The 18,306-nt window shown below is 32.5% G+C and overlaps 1 protein-coding gene across 3 annotated transcripts in view; it reads right to left on the bottom strand.

Moving 5' to 3' along the window:
- Positions 1-18,306, bottom strand: part of LOC111048200 — a 90,196-nt gene that overhangs the window by 19,862 nt on the left and 52,028 nt on the right. For 2 of the 3 annotated variants that reach the window (XM_039430386.1, XM_039430387.1), the window contains 12 exons: positions 15,136-15,315; positions 13,648-13,719; positions 12,806-12,910; positions 10,802-10,923; positions 10,449-10,617; positions 7,956-8,086; positions 6,099-6,265; positions 4,941-5,080; positions 4,222-4,351; positions 2,978-3,115; positions 2,231-2,389; positions 1,069-1,153 (listed from right to left, as the gene is read on the bottom strand). In XM_039430386.1, the coding sequence (XP_039286320.1) occupies positions 1,069-1,153; positions 2,231-2,389; positions 2,978-3,115; positions 4,222-4,351; positions 4,941-5,080; positions 6,099-6,265; positions 7,956-8,086; positions 10,449-10,617; positions 10,802-10,923; positions 12,806-12,910; positions 13,648-13,719; positions 15,136-15,315 (1,598 nt within the window). Of the gene's footprint in view, positions 1-1,068; positions 1,154-2,230; positions 2,390-2,977; positions 3,116-4,221; positions 4,352-4,940; positions 5,081-6,098; positions 6,266-7,955; positions 8,087-10,448; positions 10,618-10,801; positions 10,924-12,805; positions 12,911-13,647; positions 13,720-15,135; positions 15,316-18,001; positions 18,217-18,306 lie in introns of those variants that run through there. The other variant, XM_039430388.1, reaches the window with a different exon arrangement.

The following is an 18,306-nucleotide window of genomic DNA, read 5'->3' as shown; positions in this document are numbered from 1 at the left end:
CAAAAAAAAACACAGTTTTAATTTTACAAAAGAATTGGAATCGACGATATTTAACTGTGCTTTTCATTATGGAGTCCTAAAATGAATAAAAATTAATTACAGTAACATGAATAACCAAGGTCTATAAATACAGGTCAAGACACTCGTGCTCCTTATGGAGCGGCCATTATGTGGGGTTTTTATGGCAGTACATTTGAAATTCCAATCTACTCATAACAAAATCATGCATTATGCTTTTTAAAAACAATATTCTGGTTTAGATAATATGTAAATACAGGTTTTCGATTTTTTAATAATGAAATTTCAATAATAAATGGAACAATAATTCATTTTTTAATATTAAAAATTGTTCTTATTCTTGTAACTTGTTATGATTCATAAGGCATTGGGGCGAAAGGCTAACCTCAAAAATAGTTTATAGTTCTCAATCAAATCTAAAAATCAACAAATCAGTTTCTAGGTGAAATCTAAATATTATTATTCTGTCGGAACAATTTATTTTACAATTCAAAACCAAGCAATATCCCTTGAACAATATAACAAAAACATAATGTTGTTTAATCTATAATGATAGCAGCTGATAAATTTGAAAATTGGTGAACTAGAAACCCACAAAATGGCGATTTTGCAATGCATCACGGGATTGTGTCATGTATTTATAGACCTAGATTTATAGACCCATCAATAACTCATGTTTGTTTTTTCATTTTCCTCATTTCCTAAGTTTTCAAAGATCGATGTACCAATGATCTAAGTGGCGTAATCTTCTTATAAAGCAATGCAATATAGTTTGTCATTATCACCTATGTTGTATTTTATCGAATAAAACTATTAGACTAGAACCATTAGAGCTTTGTATAAAAAAGAAGAACAAGTATTGTTCAAAAAGAGATTCATGAAAATATTCATTCAAGGTACATTCAAGGTTTCAAGAAATATACTATAGTTCTGTGGTAGTTTTACTATGATTAGGGATGTATATTAAATATAATCATATTATAATGTTACCATCAATCTAGAGCCATCACAAAACTATTAGTATGAACTAGAAAAGTTCATTGTAACTACCTTCTTCCTCATTTTCTTCAGCATAGTCTACATCTTCAGCGGTGGAAAAAATCATTTCTTCAACCCCATGTTCAAATTCATTCCACTGAAAATAAGATATATTCATTTAAAACAAGTCACTTGTTTATTAAAATATCAAATTGATAGAACTACAGTATTCCAATCGATAGTCTCAGAAATACATCAAATAAAACTTGTTGAAAAATCAATTCGAGGAAGCCTCAAATAATATGAGAATTTGAATGAGTACTTCTAGAGTGAGTTATTAAAATCAATATCAATACAATTCAATTTATAATTGTATCCTAAACAATCAGACAGAGGTTGACTCAAAAAAGAGCAACCTTAGGAAGGTTCTCAACCCATAAAACAATCACATTGGTAAAACACTGTAATTATACAATAGTCACATAAAATTATATAATTTCGTAAACGCAGTCAGTCAAAAGTACCTATGTGCAAGGAATCTCCAAGATATACAGTGACGGCAGTGTGTCTTGCAACTATGGAAAAGTTCTCGACAGGAATATCTGGGAGACTTACCAAAAATAATTCTTAATCCTTTTTTTGAGATCTTAATACTTTGATGAAGAATTCAGATCTTCCTCATTGGGTTATGCAATATTTGAGGAAAGGAAAAAGATAACCGTAATATACCACCATTAGAGCTTTGAAGCTCAATGTGTTTTTGAGCACTCGCAGAGAGAAAATAGCCGAGTTAACCCTGGAGCATATTTTTTGAGTGTGCACTGACCTGTGCAATCTACTATCTAGTGTTTACTCCTAGAAGATCAACAGCAACGCTTTGCTGGGGTACACTCAAATCGAACCACACAGTAAAGTTTCTGGCTGCAAAATGGTGGGGGGGGGGGGTTGGAAAGTAATGAACTTAGTCTTACTTGTATTCATAGACAGACCATTTGCAGCAAACCATATCTCGATATGCAGTAGCTCTTCCTGCGTTTGGATTATTATAGTATCAATAAATAAATATGAAAATAATACGTGTGATAACTCTTTTTCTTTGCTTATTAATGCCATTCTAGATAATATAGCGGTTTCTGTTCGAATTTCCTGGAAGTGAAATTTAAATATTTCATCTTATAACATACAATAATCAAACAAAAATGCGAACAAAATCGAATGGTAAATAAGAACCCACCTTTTCATTAGACACTCTGGCCCTCTTGTAAATTCTAACTTCGTTGAATTCAGGAAAATAATGGTAGGAGAATCCTTGCCTATCCCTTCCCAGGTATGATTCTCTCATAGTATCTGGTTCTATCACATTGAAACTTTCTTGGAAAGACTTGTGATTATGCTGAAATACAAGTTGAAAACTATTTAGATTATCACAAAATAATTTGTTGACTCAAAAATACAACTTTTTTTATTCATTAAATTAATAGTATTTACAGTAGAAACAGAATCTAGATTACGAAATCTATTCCTAAATCAACAAATACATGTTATGTTTAACATTGGAAATAGAAATTAATATTTCGATTTTTACCGAGACTTATCAAGTTCACCGTATACAAAATATACCATCATTTTATCAACAGGTATTATATTTTATTACACTAGAAGAAAATGAAAATAAAACGCATAAAGGGCTCTGATAAAATTCATTATCAAATGAATAAATCGGTAGTATACTTAATTAAAATAATAAAATACATTAGTTACTTTTATTACAATGTGATACCTAATATTGAAATTTCTGTATTCATCATTATGCTGAACTGTGGAGACGTGAAAACTCAATATTCATACGTTCTGGTACAGTTTGATTGAAGTTTAGATATGATAAAAAAAGATTTTATTTGAAATATGAGTAATACCAACTACGAGTATCTATTCTATTATGAAAAATATAAAATGAAATCAGTGTAGATGTTGAAATTACCAATAGGAAATCACAAAGACTTTTTAGGACCCAGACACGTTGAATGAACTTCAATTCATGAAACTCCATCTCCTCTAATGGATTAATTTCACCCATTATCAACCAAAATTCAGGCTCTATTCCTATCCTTTCAAAAACCTGTAAAATCGAAGATCCAAATTAAACAAAACAATGAAATTCAACCGGAGTGTGATTTAAAAACTTGAAAGATTAAATGGTACCGGTATGAATAATTTAACATTAATAGTCATTATGATTATTTCATTTTTCTCATATTGATTTCAATAAGAAGTTATTATTATTTTATTACAATAAGTAATTCATATGCGAGCTTTTTTGAGATCGGGATTATAGAGTACCTAATACATAAAAACTGAATTACACATAGCACTGAATAAATACTGGATTCGACAAAAAATAATTGTATGAACACCAGAAATTTTTCCTCTCTTAAATTTTAACTGAAAATAATATATCAAATTGAACATTCAGAAAATAAATGAAGAAGGTAATTAATAAATGATTTGAAGTTACAGCGACAGTACAATAGCCGCATTGTGAAGTCTACCACACTATATATGAGAAACTTAAACAATAGGTACCTACTACACAATAATGTTGAACGGTACATGCTGCTTTCTGGATCTTGTTCAGGCATTAGGCCTAATTAGAAAATTTTTCTAATTACGTTTGAGGTGATATTATTTGCAATTTTTTATTTTTGAACTATTTAAATAGTGTGGTTGTAGAACCGTCTAATTTCAAAATAAGATAAGCGCCAAAGATCCTTTCTTTGGAAGGGTGTCTGCTTGACATAAATCTGCTAACATACAGTTATAACCCTCTAAGATAACGGCTGTCATTTGGTTGACTTAATATTAAAACAACTTCTTGTTTGTGGTTCGGAACCCACCAACCAATCGGTTCATTCATCTCTCATCATCATTAACATTATACACACGTACAAGACAAGGTATCAATCCCAGCAGAAAATATAATATCTATATAAATCTAAATCTACATATATCTAAACATGCATATAAAAATTAGATTATCCAATACAGATGTAATTCAAGCAAATAATTTCATAGTTTCGGGAGTCCCAAATACAGTATATTCTATTTCTAGAGATTTGAACAAAGCTGGCGGAGCTTTACGCTGTGGCTTATATACTAATTTAATGTAATTGAAAATTTGTAACTATGTACTACTCTATGATAATGATCGGTAAGTATAGGATTTACTTTGATAGTAACACCTCCTGTCGATCGGTATGTATGATACCAGAGTGACACTTTCTTTTTCAGCTTGCTTGACCAGAACTCATATGGCATGGGTGGGCCTTCTTCTAGCTTGACCCGACAAAATGGCGTACTGCAACCCAAAAAATGCACAATTCATCAAATTACAATTGAAGAAACATAATTTTGAATCGATTGAATTGACGAGAAAATAATTTAAATGTTTTCCAACATTCAACATTTTCAATTGAAATTGATAACTTCAAGCTTTTATCATTTATATGCTCGGTTTCTAGAACCATCTCTTAAACGTAATGAACCATTCAAGTTGAAACCTAAATGAACCGTATGAACCTATCAAATCTCTAAAACATTATTAAGTTGAGGTAATTTCTATCATAATTCGTATTTTTATGTCATATTGAATCTTATGTAATGAATTTCGAATGTTCAAGTATTAATAGAATATAATATTATAACTATTTTAAAAGCAAAGAATGTTTACTTACAATTTGAGGTTTGGGAATGATTCAATTTCAGCTTGTTAATGATACTTCATTGAATTTCGCATAATACTAATTTATTTATTTCTTTCATGATCAGCAGAAGAATTAAATTTCGACAAATAGAATCACCATATAAAAGGAGTTATTGGCTTACTAATATAAATACTGCATTTAAAAATGATTCTACATCAAGATAGATTGAATAATAAAACTTACACAAGCATGGACGTCATGAGTTTGGCTAATACTGTGGATGCTTGAGGTATCAGAAGCATTCTCTCTACTTCATGCTGCGAAATTTGCCCAATACTCAATATATTGAGCGTCAGAGACAAAAATTGGCCTATTAGTGGTAACTGTGAAAAAAGTTGAATCAATATCACGAATTTCATTTAAATGTGATAATGTGACATTATAAGTTTAATTGAACAATGAAATCCATGTTCCTTCTGACTATCCCATCATATTTTTGCCATCAATACTAAATAAATAAAATTAATACAATGAGAAAAAGCGAAAATTTATTCGAGCATTCATATGAATAGGAAACAAAATAGTAAATCTATACTAATAATAAAGGGAAGAACTGGCTTATACACGTACGGAATAGGGCATTCACGTCTGAACTATAGGACTGATCAACTTGAAATTTCTCATATGGATTCTTAATTCACCGAGGATGGTTATAGGCCTATTTTCAATTCTTCAAGATTCCATTACGTCAAGTTTTCAGTTTGAAGTTGTTAATTAGTCCCTTGCGTGGCACGGGTACTAATTACATAATAATACAATGAATGAATGAAAAATTGTTTAGTGATCAACATTTAAAATTGATAATATTGCAGTCGATTCTGGTAAAACAGAATCACCAGAAATATATGAAATATTAAAGATCGAACATTTTTACCTCCCACATTGAAGGTTGATTCTTACAGAATTTTTAAGGGAGGTAAGTCTCCCGATATGTTTACCTCCCACATTGAATATTCTTATAGAACATACCCTATAATGTATATCAACACAGTTTATCTGTTGAATATTGTAAGTCGACAGAGTTTTGTATATACTGCATCAACTACTGATCTTGATGATCAATCAACTTGAAATACCTATGTCAGTGTTATCGGATGGGCACGTTAAACTGTCGGTCCCGGCTGAAGTATGACAGTCGTAAGGCCCATTGACGGCTTAAATTATATATTCAGGCGGTGGGACCTTCCCGCAAGGGACTCCCCACCAACAAAAGCCATACGAATTTACTTTTACCTATGTCAGTTTAATACAATAAACTGTATCAGTGCAGTCAATTCTGGTGAAACAGAATCACCAAAAACATATGAAATATTATAGATTGAAAATTTACTAAATGTTTACCTCCCACATTGAATCAATTTCATTCTGAGCGTTCCCACGATAAAGCACGGATTTTTCCCATTCTTCAACTTCTATACCAACACCTTCTAATACTGAGTTTTCAGAGTTGATTGAGTTGGTGTCTGAATTATTAATTACCCTTTGCAATAACCGTGATACAAAAACACCTGAAAATTAATAAAATTCATCAAATCATCGAACTATTTGGTTTGAATCAAACATTGAATCAAAAAATGTGAACAGGCACAATAATATTGTTGTAGAGTAATATTACTCTATTAAGTCGCTAAGTATGCGAGTCAAGTTTCAAGAACTTAATTACTTGAACTTGGTTTACTTGGTTTGTTACTAATATTGAGAGAAAACTCGAACTAATTTGTGTACATTGAATTATATCCATGTTGTAAATGGAAACAATTTCCAAATTTCAATGGAACACCTTTTCCAGATTAATTGAACGAGCGTTAGCGAGCTCTCACTTTTGACTTACTGAAAGCCAAAGTTGTTGTCAGTCCGTTTGTAAGTTCTACAATAACTTTAGAAAGAATTGATCAATCTTTTTCAAATTTTGAACACGTATTCTTCGAACCTTTTCACAGGTCAAGTTCGTTGGACAATAAAACTGACTCACTCCTTCGTCCTTTTTCAGGATATAGAAATAACATTGAAAGTGCATAAAAAATTGTTGTAATTTATAATTTAGTCAGCTGAAGAATTCATTGCATGCAATTACTACAGATTTTCCATTCATTCATAACATCAGCTGAGACTATTTGGGAGCTATCACTCTGACAGTCCTTCATGCTTTGACATTATATGATTTCAGCTGGTTATTATACAACATAAATTTACAGTTTTTACATAAAAAAAATGATACGGGTTGAGATATCAATGTGCGATTTTCTCCATTTATTTTCTCTTGGAACTCTGTATCGAAATCATGTACCTATCAACATGGCCACCTTCTTATTGAAAAAAAAAATTGGATTCATATGAGGGTCAAAGATGTTGAAGCGACAGAGTGATTTTTGAAGAGTAATTTTTCATTTCAAATAGGACCCCTAATGAAAATGAGACCCACTGTCAAATTATTCTTGAGAAAAATATTTAGCTGTTTCCATAATTTTCATCAACTCTATATTATTAAAAGTTGCGGGTTTCAAAGATTACAATACAAAACTTCTTGAGCGAGCTCTCCTAACCAGGGGGTCACAAGTTCAAACTTGGAATAAAAACACTTTTGAAGCGAGAACACTTACTTTTTAAGAGTGACGACGTTTTGACGTGTTGTTCATCAGACCATCTTCAGACTCTGATGATGACCAACAACACATCGATACGTCGTCATTGCTAAAAAGTGATTGTTTCCACTTCAAAAGTGTTTTTTATTCTGAGTTTAAATTATAAATTCTGTAGATCAAAAATATGTGGATTATTTACTAAGTTAGATCATTGCATTATATTACTTTATTTTATTTATTTATTTCATGTTACAAACAAAATACATTTCAAATAAAAAATAATACAATTTTTTTTCTGTTCCTAGTTTCGTACTGGTGATTGAACCAATACTATATCTAACTGTTTGTCTTTGAAAATGAATGAATATTTAACAAACATTATATAATAATGTATCATACACTGTATTTTTCATTGGAAGAATAAGACGTTCATGTTGTGATACCACTATATCTGTCAACATCAACGTTAATGTTGTCAATAACACTATATTTGTCAACATCAACGTCTAATTCGTTCAATTATGAAGAAATATCAAAACATCTCTTCCCATACTATCAAACTATATTAACTTGACCTATTCAACTAAATGATGAGGAAACTTTTCAAAATACGTACCTTTTTTCAAACTATGACTCGAACTTTCAACATCATCTTTTTGGTTAGTATTGTCAGTCTTATTTCGTTCAAAGTTATCAGTTTCATCCTCTCCATGAGTGGCTTCTAGCGAGCATAACTCTCTTACATGCCTAAAAAATACAATCACAATTATTAAAGATTTATGGTTCAAATCATCTAGGAATATGAATTCATAGAAAAATTAGTTATTGTAGCTGTATTATAGTGATCACTATCATTGAATCATTAGAAGCTCAAGCTTCTAATAATGATTAATTATCATCAACAAAAGATTAACTGAAGGATTCAATCAACAATATCGATATTCGTGTTGAGCATCTGAGTAAAACTTGATATCTTATCATACTCAAAACTTGATATCTTATAACAAAAATTGCGCTTTCAAATAGCTTATCAAGTAATATAAAAACTATTCTTTATCAAGCAAATAAAAAAAGTATTTTTGACGTTGAAACTTTTTCACCAGACCTGAGCCAGAGACAGGTCACTTGATATAATTTTATTAGCATTTTCATTATCTTTATAACACTGCCCATCATCCATTTTCAAAAATGTTTTCCTCCAGTTTTTGGTCTTTTTAAACCTATTATTATAATTTCTTTTCATAGTATAAAAACATGTTTACCCTTCTAAATCATTTACCCAAACAGAGTAAACCATAAATTTGTATGGATTCACGTAGGCCTACAGGGTTGGTGACATCTTAATATCCCCTTTTCGAATATAATTTGACAGTAGGCTTCAATGGTAATCCTATTCGAATTAAAAAAGTTATTTTTCTGTAGCTTCAAAATGTTGGTCAATTTTATGTAGCAGAGCTATATGTAGCTCTGCTATAATTAACTTTGATGCCATTACTCGTAGCATAGCTAAATATACTGTAGTTTGGAATAAACCAGTATTCACTGCTCAGTTCCCAGCCAGATGCCGCAGCAACTGTGATATTTTCAGCACAGAGTAGAGAAAGAAGATATTGTATAATTTTGTCTCAATTCCAGTCAAATTCACTCTTCATCATTTCACAATAATATATTGATCAAAAAGAAATGCTCGCAATGCGCAGTAACCTACTAGCACTCTGACAACAAATGAGTACTATATCTGGTGTAAACCCAGCAGGCACTAAACAGCTGCAAACAGCAGTAAACAGCTGCGGCAGCCTTCCTTCAAGAACAGAGCAGCTACATCTAGTTCTGCTATAAACTAAAATTGACATGTAGCAGAGCCATATATTGTTCAGATTCTCTTTGATATTTAACGAAAATTTTGGATAGCTCATTTTCTGCTATATAGCTGAGGAAATAGGCTTAAACTGCTACATAGCAGATCTCCAAAGTCACTTTTTGAACTTGTAGCAGAGCTACATGTAGCTCATAGTGTAAACCTAGATTTAAAGTTCACTTACACTTGATTTTCAATATTGGTTCTACACATTTATTTCATTACTGTATGATTAATAAGTATATTTAAATGTAAATATCATTGAAACGGTTTGAGATATCAATTAATTTTGAGATAGCAATTAATTTTCTCTTGAAATTTTGTATCGCTTCGATACATGTATACATCGATTCATGTATCCATCACATGACCACGTTTCCATTTGAAAAAGAGAAGTTTGATTCAAAATTAAGCTGGATTCGAAATGAAGTTGGATACACGGTATTTAGATAAAAACGGCAGGGGTCATGAAATGTGTGCGCAATGGCACACCAATCGCACTCCAATTGAAAACAATGCATCAAATCTAATAATCCGATCCGTCCGATGCGTGCCGTCCGTCCGATGACGATCTGTGTGCGCCTACCTTTACAGGGAAGAGCCTTGAAATAGTAAAAGAATACATGAATCTTCAGCCAAAAAATTCCCAAAACAAGATTTTTTCTGAACTTACTATCAAAAGCTAAAATAAAATGTACATGCCAAAATTTCGGCATAAACAAAATAGGAGACATGGGGAAAATTGTCGCAAAATTTTTGAATTTGTCAAAGTTTGAATTGTTTTCCAGCCCCTGCTTCCGCAAGAGCTCAGCTACATTGTTAGTAGATGCTGGGGGGACATTTTGTCTGTGGATCGCCACAGGGGTTGGAAGTCATCAACATTTGCAGAGAGAGCTATATGTGGATGAATCTATCCAACAGAAATTCAAGCATGCTAGTGGAAAATATTGAATCGAACACTAGTAATACCGTAACTCAGTTGAGTTGGCAACTGCAGTACCAGTCAACAAAAATATATCATCTCAAAATATGATTTTCAATAGTTGTATCATTCGTTCGCGTCTTAATTAATTTACATCTTAACTCGTGCTTTAAAGACTCTCTGTCATTATAAAACCGTTGCATAAACTACTATTATGTAATGTATATTATTGAGAATAAAAATTCAAATCAATTTATATTCGATAATGTTCAAATTATTCATCACATACATTTTCTTACAACATCCAAGTACTGTTATAAAATACTTACGCCGGTAAAGTAGTTAGTTTCTTTTCTAGAAGTTCTTCGACTCTAAGAGCTTTTTTAGTCAGGGGATCACCAGTACCCCAATAGAGATAACAGTTCTCTAAAACGAGCCTGATATCAGCTACCAATTCTGTGATACTGGGGTATTTTTCTTCATTGTACTTTTTCAAAACTGAAAAAAAAATCAAGTTTAATTTTCTCATAAACACACAATTGGAGAACTATACACTAACAAACAGAAACTCAATTCACTTAAAAATCGAATTAGTATTGGAGGTTCAACCAATATGATAAAATACCTCTGCACATTATTTCTCTAGCAATATTTTATAGAAATATTTAGCCTAATAGCTTACCATATTTAAGCCACATTGGTTTTTTCACAACCACGTAATAGTTATTCATTCCGTCAGCAGTAAGGTCTGGCCTATCCAAAAAGGGTGCGGCGCCCGGGAATGACATCAGTTGTTTCAAAATTCTGTAAATTAAAATATTTTAACTGAAGTCTTACGTCAAGTGGTCAATAGTCAGTCAAGTTTACGTCAAGAGGGCGGCAAATGGCTGTTTGCAGGGCTGAACATGTTTCAAGTCAAGTCCTTAGCCGAGACTGAAATTTCATGCAAGCCCTACAAGAGACATTCACGGTCAAGTAACGTATGATATTTTTTGCTACACAATCATCAAATAATTATGTAAATGAGTGTACAACAACAAATGATTGAATACATGACTTCACACTTTTCAACATAGCCCATATTCAAACGATCAAAAAGTTGTGAATAGAAACAGCTGGTAAGACTTCTTATCAATTATTGCCAATGCCATCTCTGCTTAGCACAACATGACGAGAAAACTCGTCGACCAGGGTTCCTCTTGTCATCCACAATATTAATGCTCCCATTTAAAATACACTTAAACTGTAAGTGATAGGAAAGTAACCACTTTGAAGACGGGTATCGCGAATGACCTTGACTTTTCATGGTTCAAATCAAGATCACTGTTACTATTTACATTGTTACTATTTACTTTGTTCGTAGAGCGCTATTTTTTCCAATCTTCAAAATGTCCGGGAATTGTACGTTTTTTCTGCAGTGTAGCGAAAAATTATTATCCAACTTATGTAGCTGACAATCTAACGTCTTCTTCAGAAATTCAAAAGATCATTTACTGATAAAAGTATGCATAATAAATAGGGAAGAGAAGCAAGCAGCCCAAACTCTCTTTTTCTTGAATTTGAATAAAGTGGTGAAACATTTGCTCTGAAATAAAATTCTGTTCATAAATTATGTCATAATTGCTCTTTTCGTAAAGCACGATGGAGACTACTGAAAAGCAAGTGATCAACTTTATAAGATTGTCTCCTCAATGGAAATGGACTTTGTTTTCCGCAAGGCAACCGTTGAAAATAAAATAAAATGTTTGAATAATTCTTCTAAACATGGAATTGGAAAAATACTTGTGCATGGTTGTATGATAAGTTCCTCATTGTGAGGAGCAGACAGAACATTGATTGTTGAAATAATAGTGATGCAATCAACTTATTTTCCAGTTTCATCTCCTACTACTACTAAGCTTAAACTTACTTGTATACACGCATACACACACACACACACAAAAGAGAGTTATAGCAAAAGAGGGTAAATATTGCTGCGATGTGGTGGGAGTGAAATTTGAAAGGTTAGATCTCTCTTCTTTTGAAAGCATATACTGAGATCTGTATAAATAAAGAGATTACATCAAATCTAATCAGTTTTCTCCGACTGAAATATTTCTCAATTCTTTTGTAGCTCTGAGTACAGTAGACCTCATTCTTCAAGGTCAATTCAGAGAATTGAGGTATTTTATTATCATTATCATCATCATTATCAGTATTCTGCCCTAGGGCAGGTCCATACATGATTCCTCCTCCATTCCTCTCTGTCCTGTGCTATATTCTCTTCAACATGAATTATTTCCCCTCCTCCCTAACATCATCCACTATCTTCACTCTCCTCCGCCCCAGCACCCTTCTCCCTCCACAGTCCCTTCCATTGCCGTCACAAGGAGGCCGCCATGCCTCAGCAAGTGTCCCAGTCAGTTCCGCTTACCCAGAATTTTATTATAGAAAATAAAAAATCCAACAATGTCTATTAAATACAAAAATATTATCTAATAATCTGAATGAACTTTGAATGTTCAAAACACGACATTGAAATATCAATAAAATAGACTTTAGTACAAATACTAGAACTATGAAAGCAAAATGGAAAAGGATTATATTGAAAAATCTGTTAGTCAGTATAATTGTCAGTAATTATAATCTAACAAGAATAACCAGCAATTTAGTTAACAGCCTACAATATTATTAGGTATTAGAATACCTGTGTCCCATTTCGAGTTCAGTTTCACAAGGGGCTGTTGATGTTTCTTCAAGATTAACTTTTCTCCTTGTTCTTTTGAGAGGCAACTCTTCGACATTCTCATCGCTGAAATGTTGAAAAATATCAGATTAATATAAAATAATGATGATGATTATGTTATCATCAAATCATTAATATTGAACAATAGTACTAGACCCAGAACCAAATGCATCAAGCAGTGCTATCATGTCAGCACTGGTCTGGCGGGTTTCACTTGGAACACCCCAGCACCATTCACTGTCCCCGGCCAGTCCCAAGGTCCAAGTGTCAGTCTTCCTACTTCGGAACCTACTAGTGCTACGAGGGCAGCACTTCTGCATGTTACTGTGGTTTGCTGTATTATACTAGTTTTTATTACGATATCAGATAAATAGAATTTGATTGTCATCAAATTCATTGAACACAGACAACCTCAAGTTTATACCGTTTATATCGTTCCTTAATTCGATCTCATTGCTTTAAAGTCTCTTTAGTCCCATGAAGCCTTGTGCATCTTAATAAACAAGTCAATCGTAAGTCAGCTTTTAATATTTTTCAAGATTTTTATTTGGTTTTGTAGGTTTCATTAGTTTTTAATCGATTTTTGAATTTTTATATTGTTTTTGTCCACAGCAACACATAAATCGAAAGAATCCCACGCCACGTCCGTCAAAACTTTGTTTGGAGAAACCAACTAGTCAGTCAGTCAATTGAAACATGACAGCCGATAATCTGAATTTATTTAGCACAAAGGTATATATTTTCCATCAAGTCATAGGCTTTTGGATTTAGCAGGTTGGTAGAAGTTTAAATTGCCAACAAACCTTGATTTTCCTGAGCTCAATCCTTTCAGATTCACTCTCAGTCTCAAAGGTGGTTTTGTATTGGACTGGGAGCTGAAATCACAAAATAATATGTTGTAGACAGTTGAGAATTATTTTTATTGCCATTTCTCGGTTATAAATAGATAAAATGCCACAATACTTCTATTTGTCTGAAGTGTTATTCTATCAGTCAGGTAACAAGTTTGCAGACTAGAAGTTTCTTAAGCAGGCAGTATTGTATTCAATGACATTTTAATGTAATATAAACTGTGTAATGTAATTTGTTATGCGAGTAATATGTCATTGAAAAAAACTCGATTCAATTTGAATTTTCATCCAGTTAAATCAATGAATGCTCAAAAAAAGGGTACAGAAGTAAAAGTTTGGAAGGCAATTTTTGACTTCGCAGTTCAGTTTAGGTTAGTAAGAATTTTGATAAACATATCAAAATTTTCCACTCCTACTCACTGTGCCGAAGGGGTGGGGTGATTCAAAGTTACATTGTTTTATTTTCACCTATATCACAAAAACTATGAAAAATTAAGAGCTTACAAAATTTCAATACAACATTGATTTTTCAACTTTTTCCATTTATCTCATAGTTTTTTAGATATCCGAGCCGATAAGAGCAAAAAATTGAGGAGAAAATTATGAGAGATAGTTGAAAGAGAGATGAATGCTGTAGGAAATTGTAAGTTCTTAAATTGAAAATGTTGTAAGCTTTTAATTTTGCACAGAATAGTAATGTCCGTGAGAGGTATATTTTTCGAGATATATGCGAAAAACCAAAAAAGGAACCTTTGAGCCACTCCCTTAGCACAGTGAGTAGGGGTGGTGATTTTTTATATGTTTACCTCTTTACTACCCTACCCCTTCGGGGTCAAAAATTGTCTTGGAAAATTTTTCCTCTTTGACCCATCATTGACTGGACTCATTGTAAGCTTATTTATTTATAAATCAGAACTTATTCTGAATGTTACACTTCACATCAATTACAATACATTGGCTGGGACAAAACTATCCATGACCCATCAATTATTACAAGAAAATTATAGATTTGAAGCTAAATTATGAAGAATGTAGATTAAATTAAATTTTTTTCATGATGTCATAATGTTCTTTCATTATTTACCCACAATACATGAATTCTAAAAACGGATGAAAATATTGCATAGCCACTAAACAGTTGAGGTTGGAAGTAAATTCAATGCTGGATATTGTTAAAGAGTTCAAAAGTACAATTTTAATTAGAAATTTTAAAATTATCCGACCTATAAAGGTAAATAACATTTTAAATTATCCGACTACAAAAGTTTACAGGAGAATTTCTAGTCGAGTTAGACTACAATACCACAAGAAAGGAGTTACTCAGTAAAGAACAACCAAGACGCTACACAAGATAATATATAAATAGATCTATGTGATTGATTTAAGAATTATTCAGCAACATTATCATGTTCAAACAAATGATAAAACTTAGATACTCACGAGTCTTTTAATGATTTGCTAGTTGTTTCAGTTGTTTGAGGATTGTTGAGGCCGTAATCATCAAACGGACTCTCAAAACAATTATCAATATCCAATCCTTTGGGTGATTGTGGCTCAACAGAGGCTGATTCTCCATTCAAGTCACTTTCTTCCTCTTCCTCTTTGTCCTTATTTTTTGGTCTAGAGATAATAGAAATTAGATATTATATGTACTAGCCTATATTATACGCACTAATATAATATTTCTGCGAAATTCCTACAGAATTCCTATCAAGTTTACTTGATAATGTAGTAATGTTTATTAAAATATAATACAGGTTCCAGATCATAATAATTATTTTCATCAGGCAAAGATGTAAAAATATTCTATTTAATGCAATAATAGTTATTATTCTAGGCATTTCAAGCTGCTGACCAAACATAATATTGTCAATATTTATACAACAAAATAAATACTACACATTAAAAAAAACAAAACAATAAATCTATTGAAAATAGAACACATGAGTAGGCTAAAACGCAATAGACAAATAATAATAAAAAGGCGTAGTAAAAATAATGCATCATTCTTAATATAGTTTTGTTATAGGTGGTATTAAGAGTTAAAAGTATCGATTAGTCCAGTCAAATGGTCACTTTTCAGGAAACAGCCCCAGTTCGAATATGGAATTTGCAGACACGCCAGAGGGCGGCTTCACACCTAAAAACCCCCAAAATTTCAGGGTTTCAATTTTATTTAAAAAACCTCGGGTTTTCGAAAAAATCATTATCTACAAAATTGAAGACAATAAGATTTCCAATAAATTGATTGGTCTCGCAGAAATCTACGATTTCTGGTTTTGGAGGATTCCACATATTTTAAATAGCGGTATTTTTCAAGGATTTTTTTTTGAAAATTCTGGAAACTCACTACTTCTACTCTATACATACAACTTGGAGTATTACGGTATAAAGTAATGATTGAAAATTACATATCATGTGAAAGTAAAATTAATTCTGAGCAAAATTCCTCAAAAATTTAGTATTGGGAGAAGGAGGAGAACTAGCAAAAATAAATATAATACCATGTCCTACAGCCAAAATACAAATTCTTCACTGTAATAACTTTCAAGACCTTCCTAAATGATCGAATCAATATTTTAGATCATATTGTTATAAAAGGGTTATGTTATATCAGAATCAGCCGTTAGATGCAATATTAATTTCAGGATTTCTTAGTGGGGAGGCGCTTATAAAGACACCTCAAGAATCAAAATTTTTAATACTCATAACTTTTGACATAAAGATTCTCGTACTATAGCTCATTATTCTCAACTCGTCAAGGCGGTTCACAATCATATGATACAAGAATGGAAAATTCCTTCTTAAACTAATTTTTTATACTTAAAATGCCTAATTTCCATATTCAAAGTATCGTATCTTGTAAAAGACTATACTTAAAAAATTCAAAATGTAGTGAAGGTTGTAGAGAATTGTCTTTTCTTTTCACTACCATAAACAATACTTTCGATTTCAATACCATTCAAAAGTTACGGTACAGCCGATTGAAAAAGTGACGACGATTTCTATTTTTACGATTTTACGGTTGTGTTTCTAAAACGAGTATCATACATAATGGAAACTTGCGATTGGTTTCAAATTGAGAAGAACTCCATGCTCTATGAGCTGAGTTGCTTTAAATCCATCTTGAATCACCGTTTATTATCGAAAAACTGCCAAGACTGTGAAAATGAGGAAAAATATCATAAATTACTAAACGAACGAATTCAACTTTAGATATATTTTTATAAAAATCATTAAATTTACAAAAAAAAGAAAATTCAGTTTTACAATTCAAGACCAAGAATAATTTTTTATCATATCGGGTTCGAAGATACTTTTAGAAGAAGAGCTTTTGAATTGACAATTTTTTGTGCAGGGAAGTATGGGTTAAAGTAAACTCAAGGATAAGTAATCCATTTTCGAAATAAAACGGAAACACTGAAAAAAGCCCCAAATTTTGGGTTTTTAGGGGTGAAGCCACCCTCTGGCGTGTCAGCAAATTTCAGATTTGAACTCGGTGCCCCAAAATACATATACAAGGTGCGCCAGAGAAGCTTACTTATTTGAAAGGTCGATAAGAACAAAAATACTTTAGTTATTGTTTTAATCTTTTTTTATATTAGAATACAATATCCCTATATTTTTTTCATGCATTCTTAGAAATGACATCAGCTCAATGGCGACCGCCATCGCGCATACACTGATGAAGTCGATTTTCGAAATTTGTATCCACTCGTTGCAGTATAGAATCGGTATGTTGGCAATGGCGTCGCGAATGTTGTTCTTGAGGTGAGCTATGGTCCGTCAACCAGGGATTTCAAATAATCCCATAAAAAATCGCATGAGCCTTGTCACTGAAAAAAAATTACCGCGTCTTCAGGATAGTCAATCACGCATTTTGACGGGCAACGAAATCGCGTTCAGTCAATTCTTGAACAACAGCCAATTCATATGGATGAAATTGAAGGTCTTCATGGAAAATTCGTCGCGAACAGTGGAGTCAGAAACTGCCATAGCAGCTGCGTGTTTGCGAGTCAAACACCGGGGAGAACGCACAACTGACTGCCTCACTCTTTCGATATTTTCTGGAGTTCTCATGGTTCGTTGAAGTCAATTTCTGGGTTTAGCGACACTTCCACACTCCCGAAATTAGCTAAACCACGATAGAATCTAATTACGGCCAGGAAAGAGTCTGTGAGGAGGAATTTCAAATCGAGCGCGGAAGACACGTTGCGTAGCAACAACAAGTGATCGACCATTAGAAAAGAAGCTCTCAACTGCGAAGGCCCGCAACTCTCTAGACCAGAGCATGATGGCTACTTACTTGAGAGAGGGTAAAAAACTTGGGAACTTCCTCATCCAGATGCGACCCCTCCTGGCCATCTACACGACCAATTCACCGAGTGGGATTTTTTTCAAGTAAGTTTCTCTGGCGCACCTTGTAGAACCGACGAGAAAAATTCTTTCGGGACTGTTTCCTGAAAAATGACAATTCGACTGGACTAGATAAGTAATCTAATTTTTGAGAATTTACATATCTTTAAATTGTAAAAAATAGTTCTACTCAAGTAATTGCATGATAAATTTCCAACTTCAATAAATCAAATAAGCACAGTTTCTTTTCTTTTA

The sequence above is a fragment of the Nilaparvata lugens genome, chromosome 6 (assembly GCF_014356525.2).
Source record: "Nilaparvata lugens isolate BPH chromosome 6, ASM1435652v1, whole genome shotgun sequence".
Lineage (NCBI taxonomy): Eukaryota > Metazoa > Arthropoda > Insecta > Hemiptera > Delphacidae > Nilaparvata > Nilaparvata lugens.
This window is presented reverse-complemented; position numbering and strand designations above follow the sequence as displayed.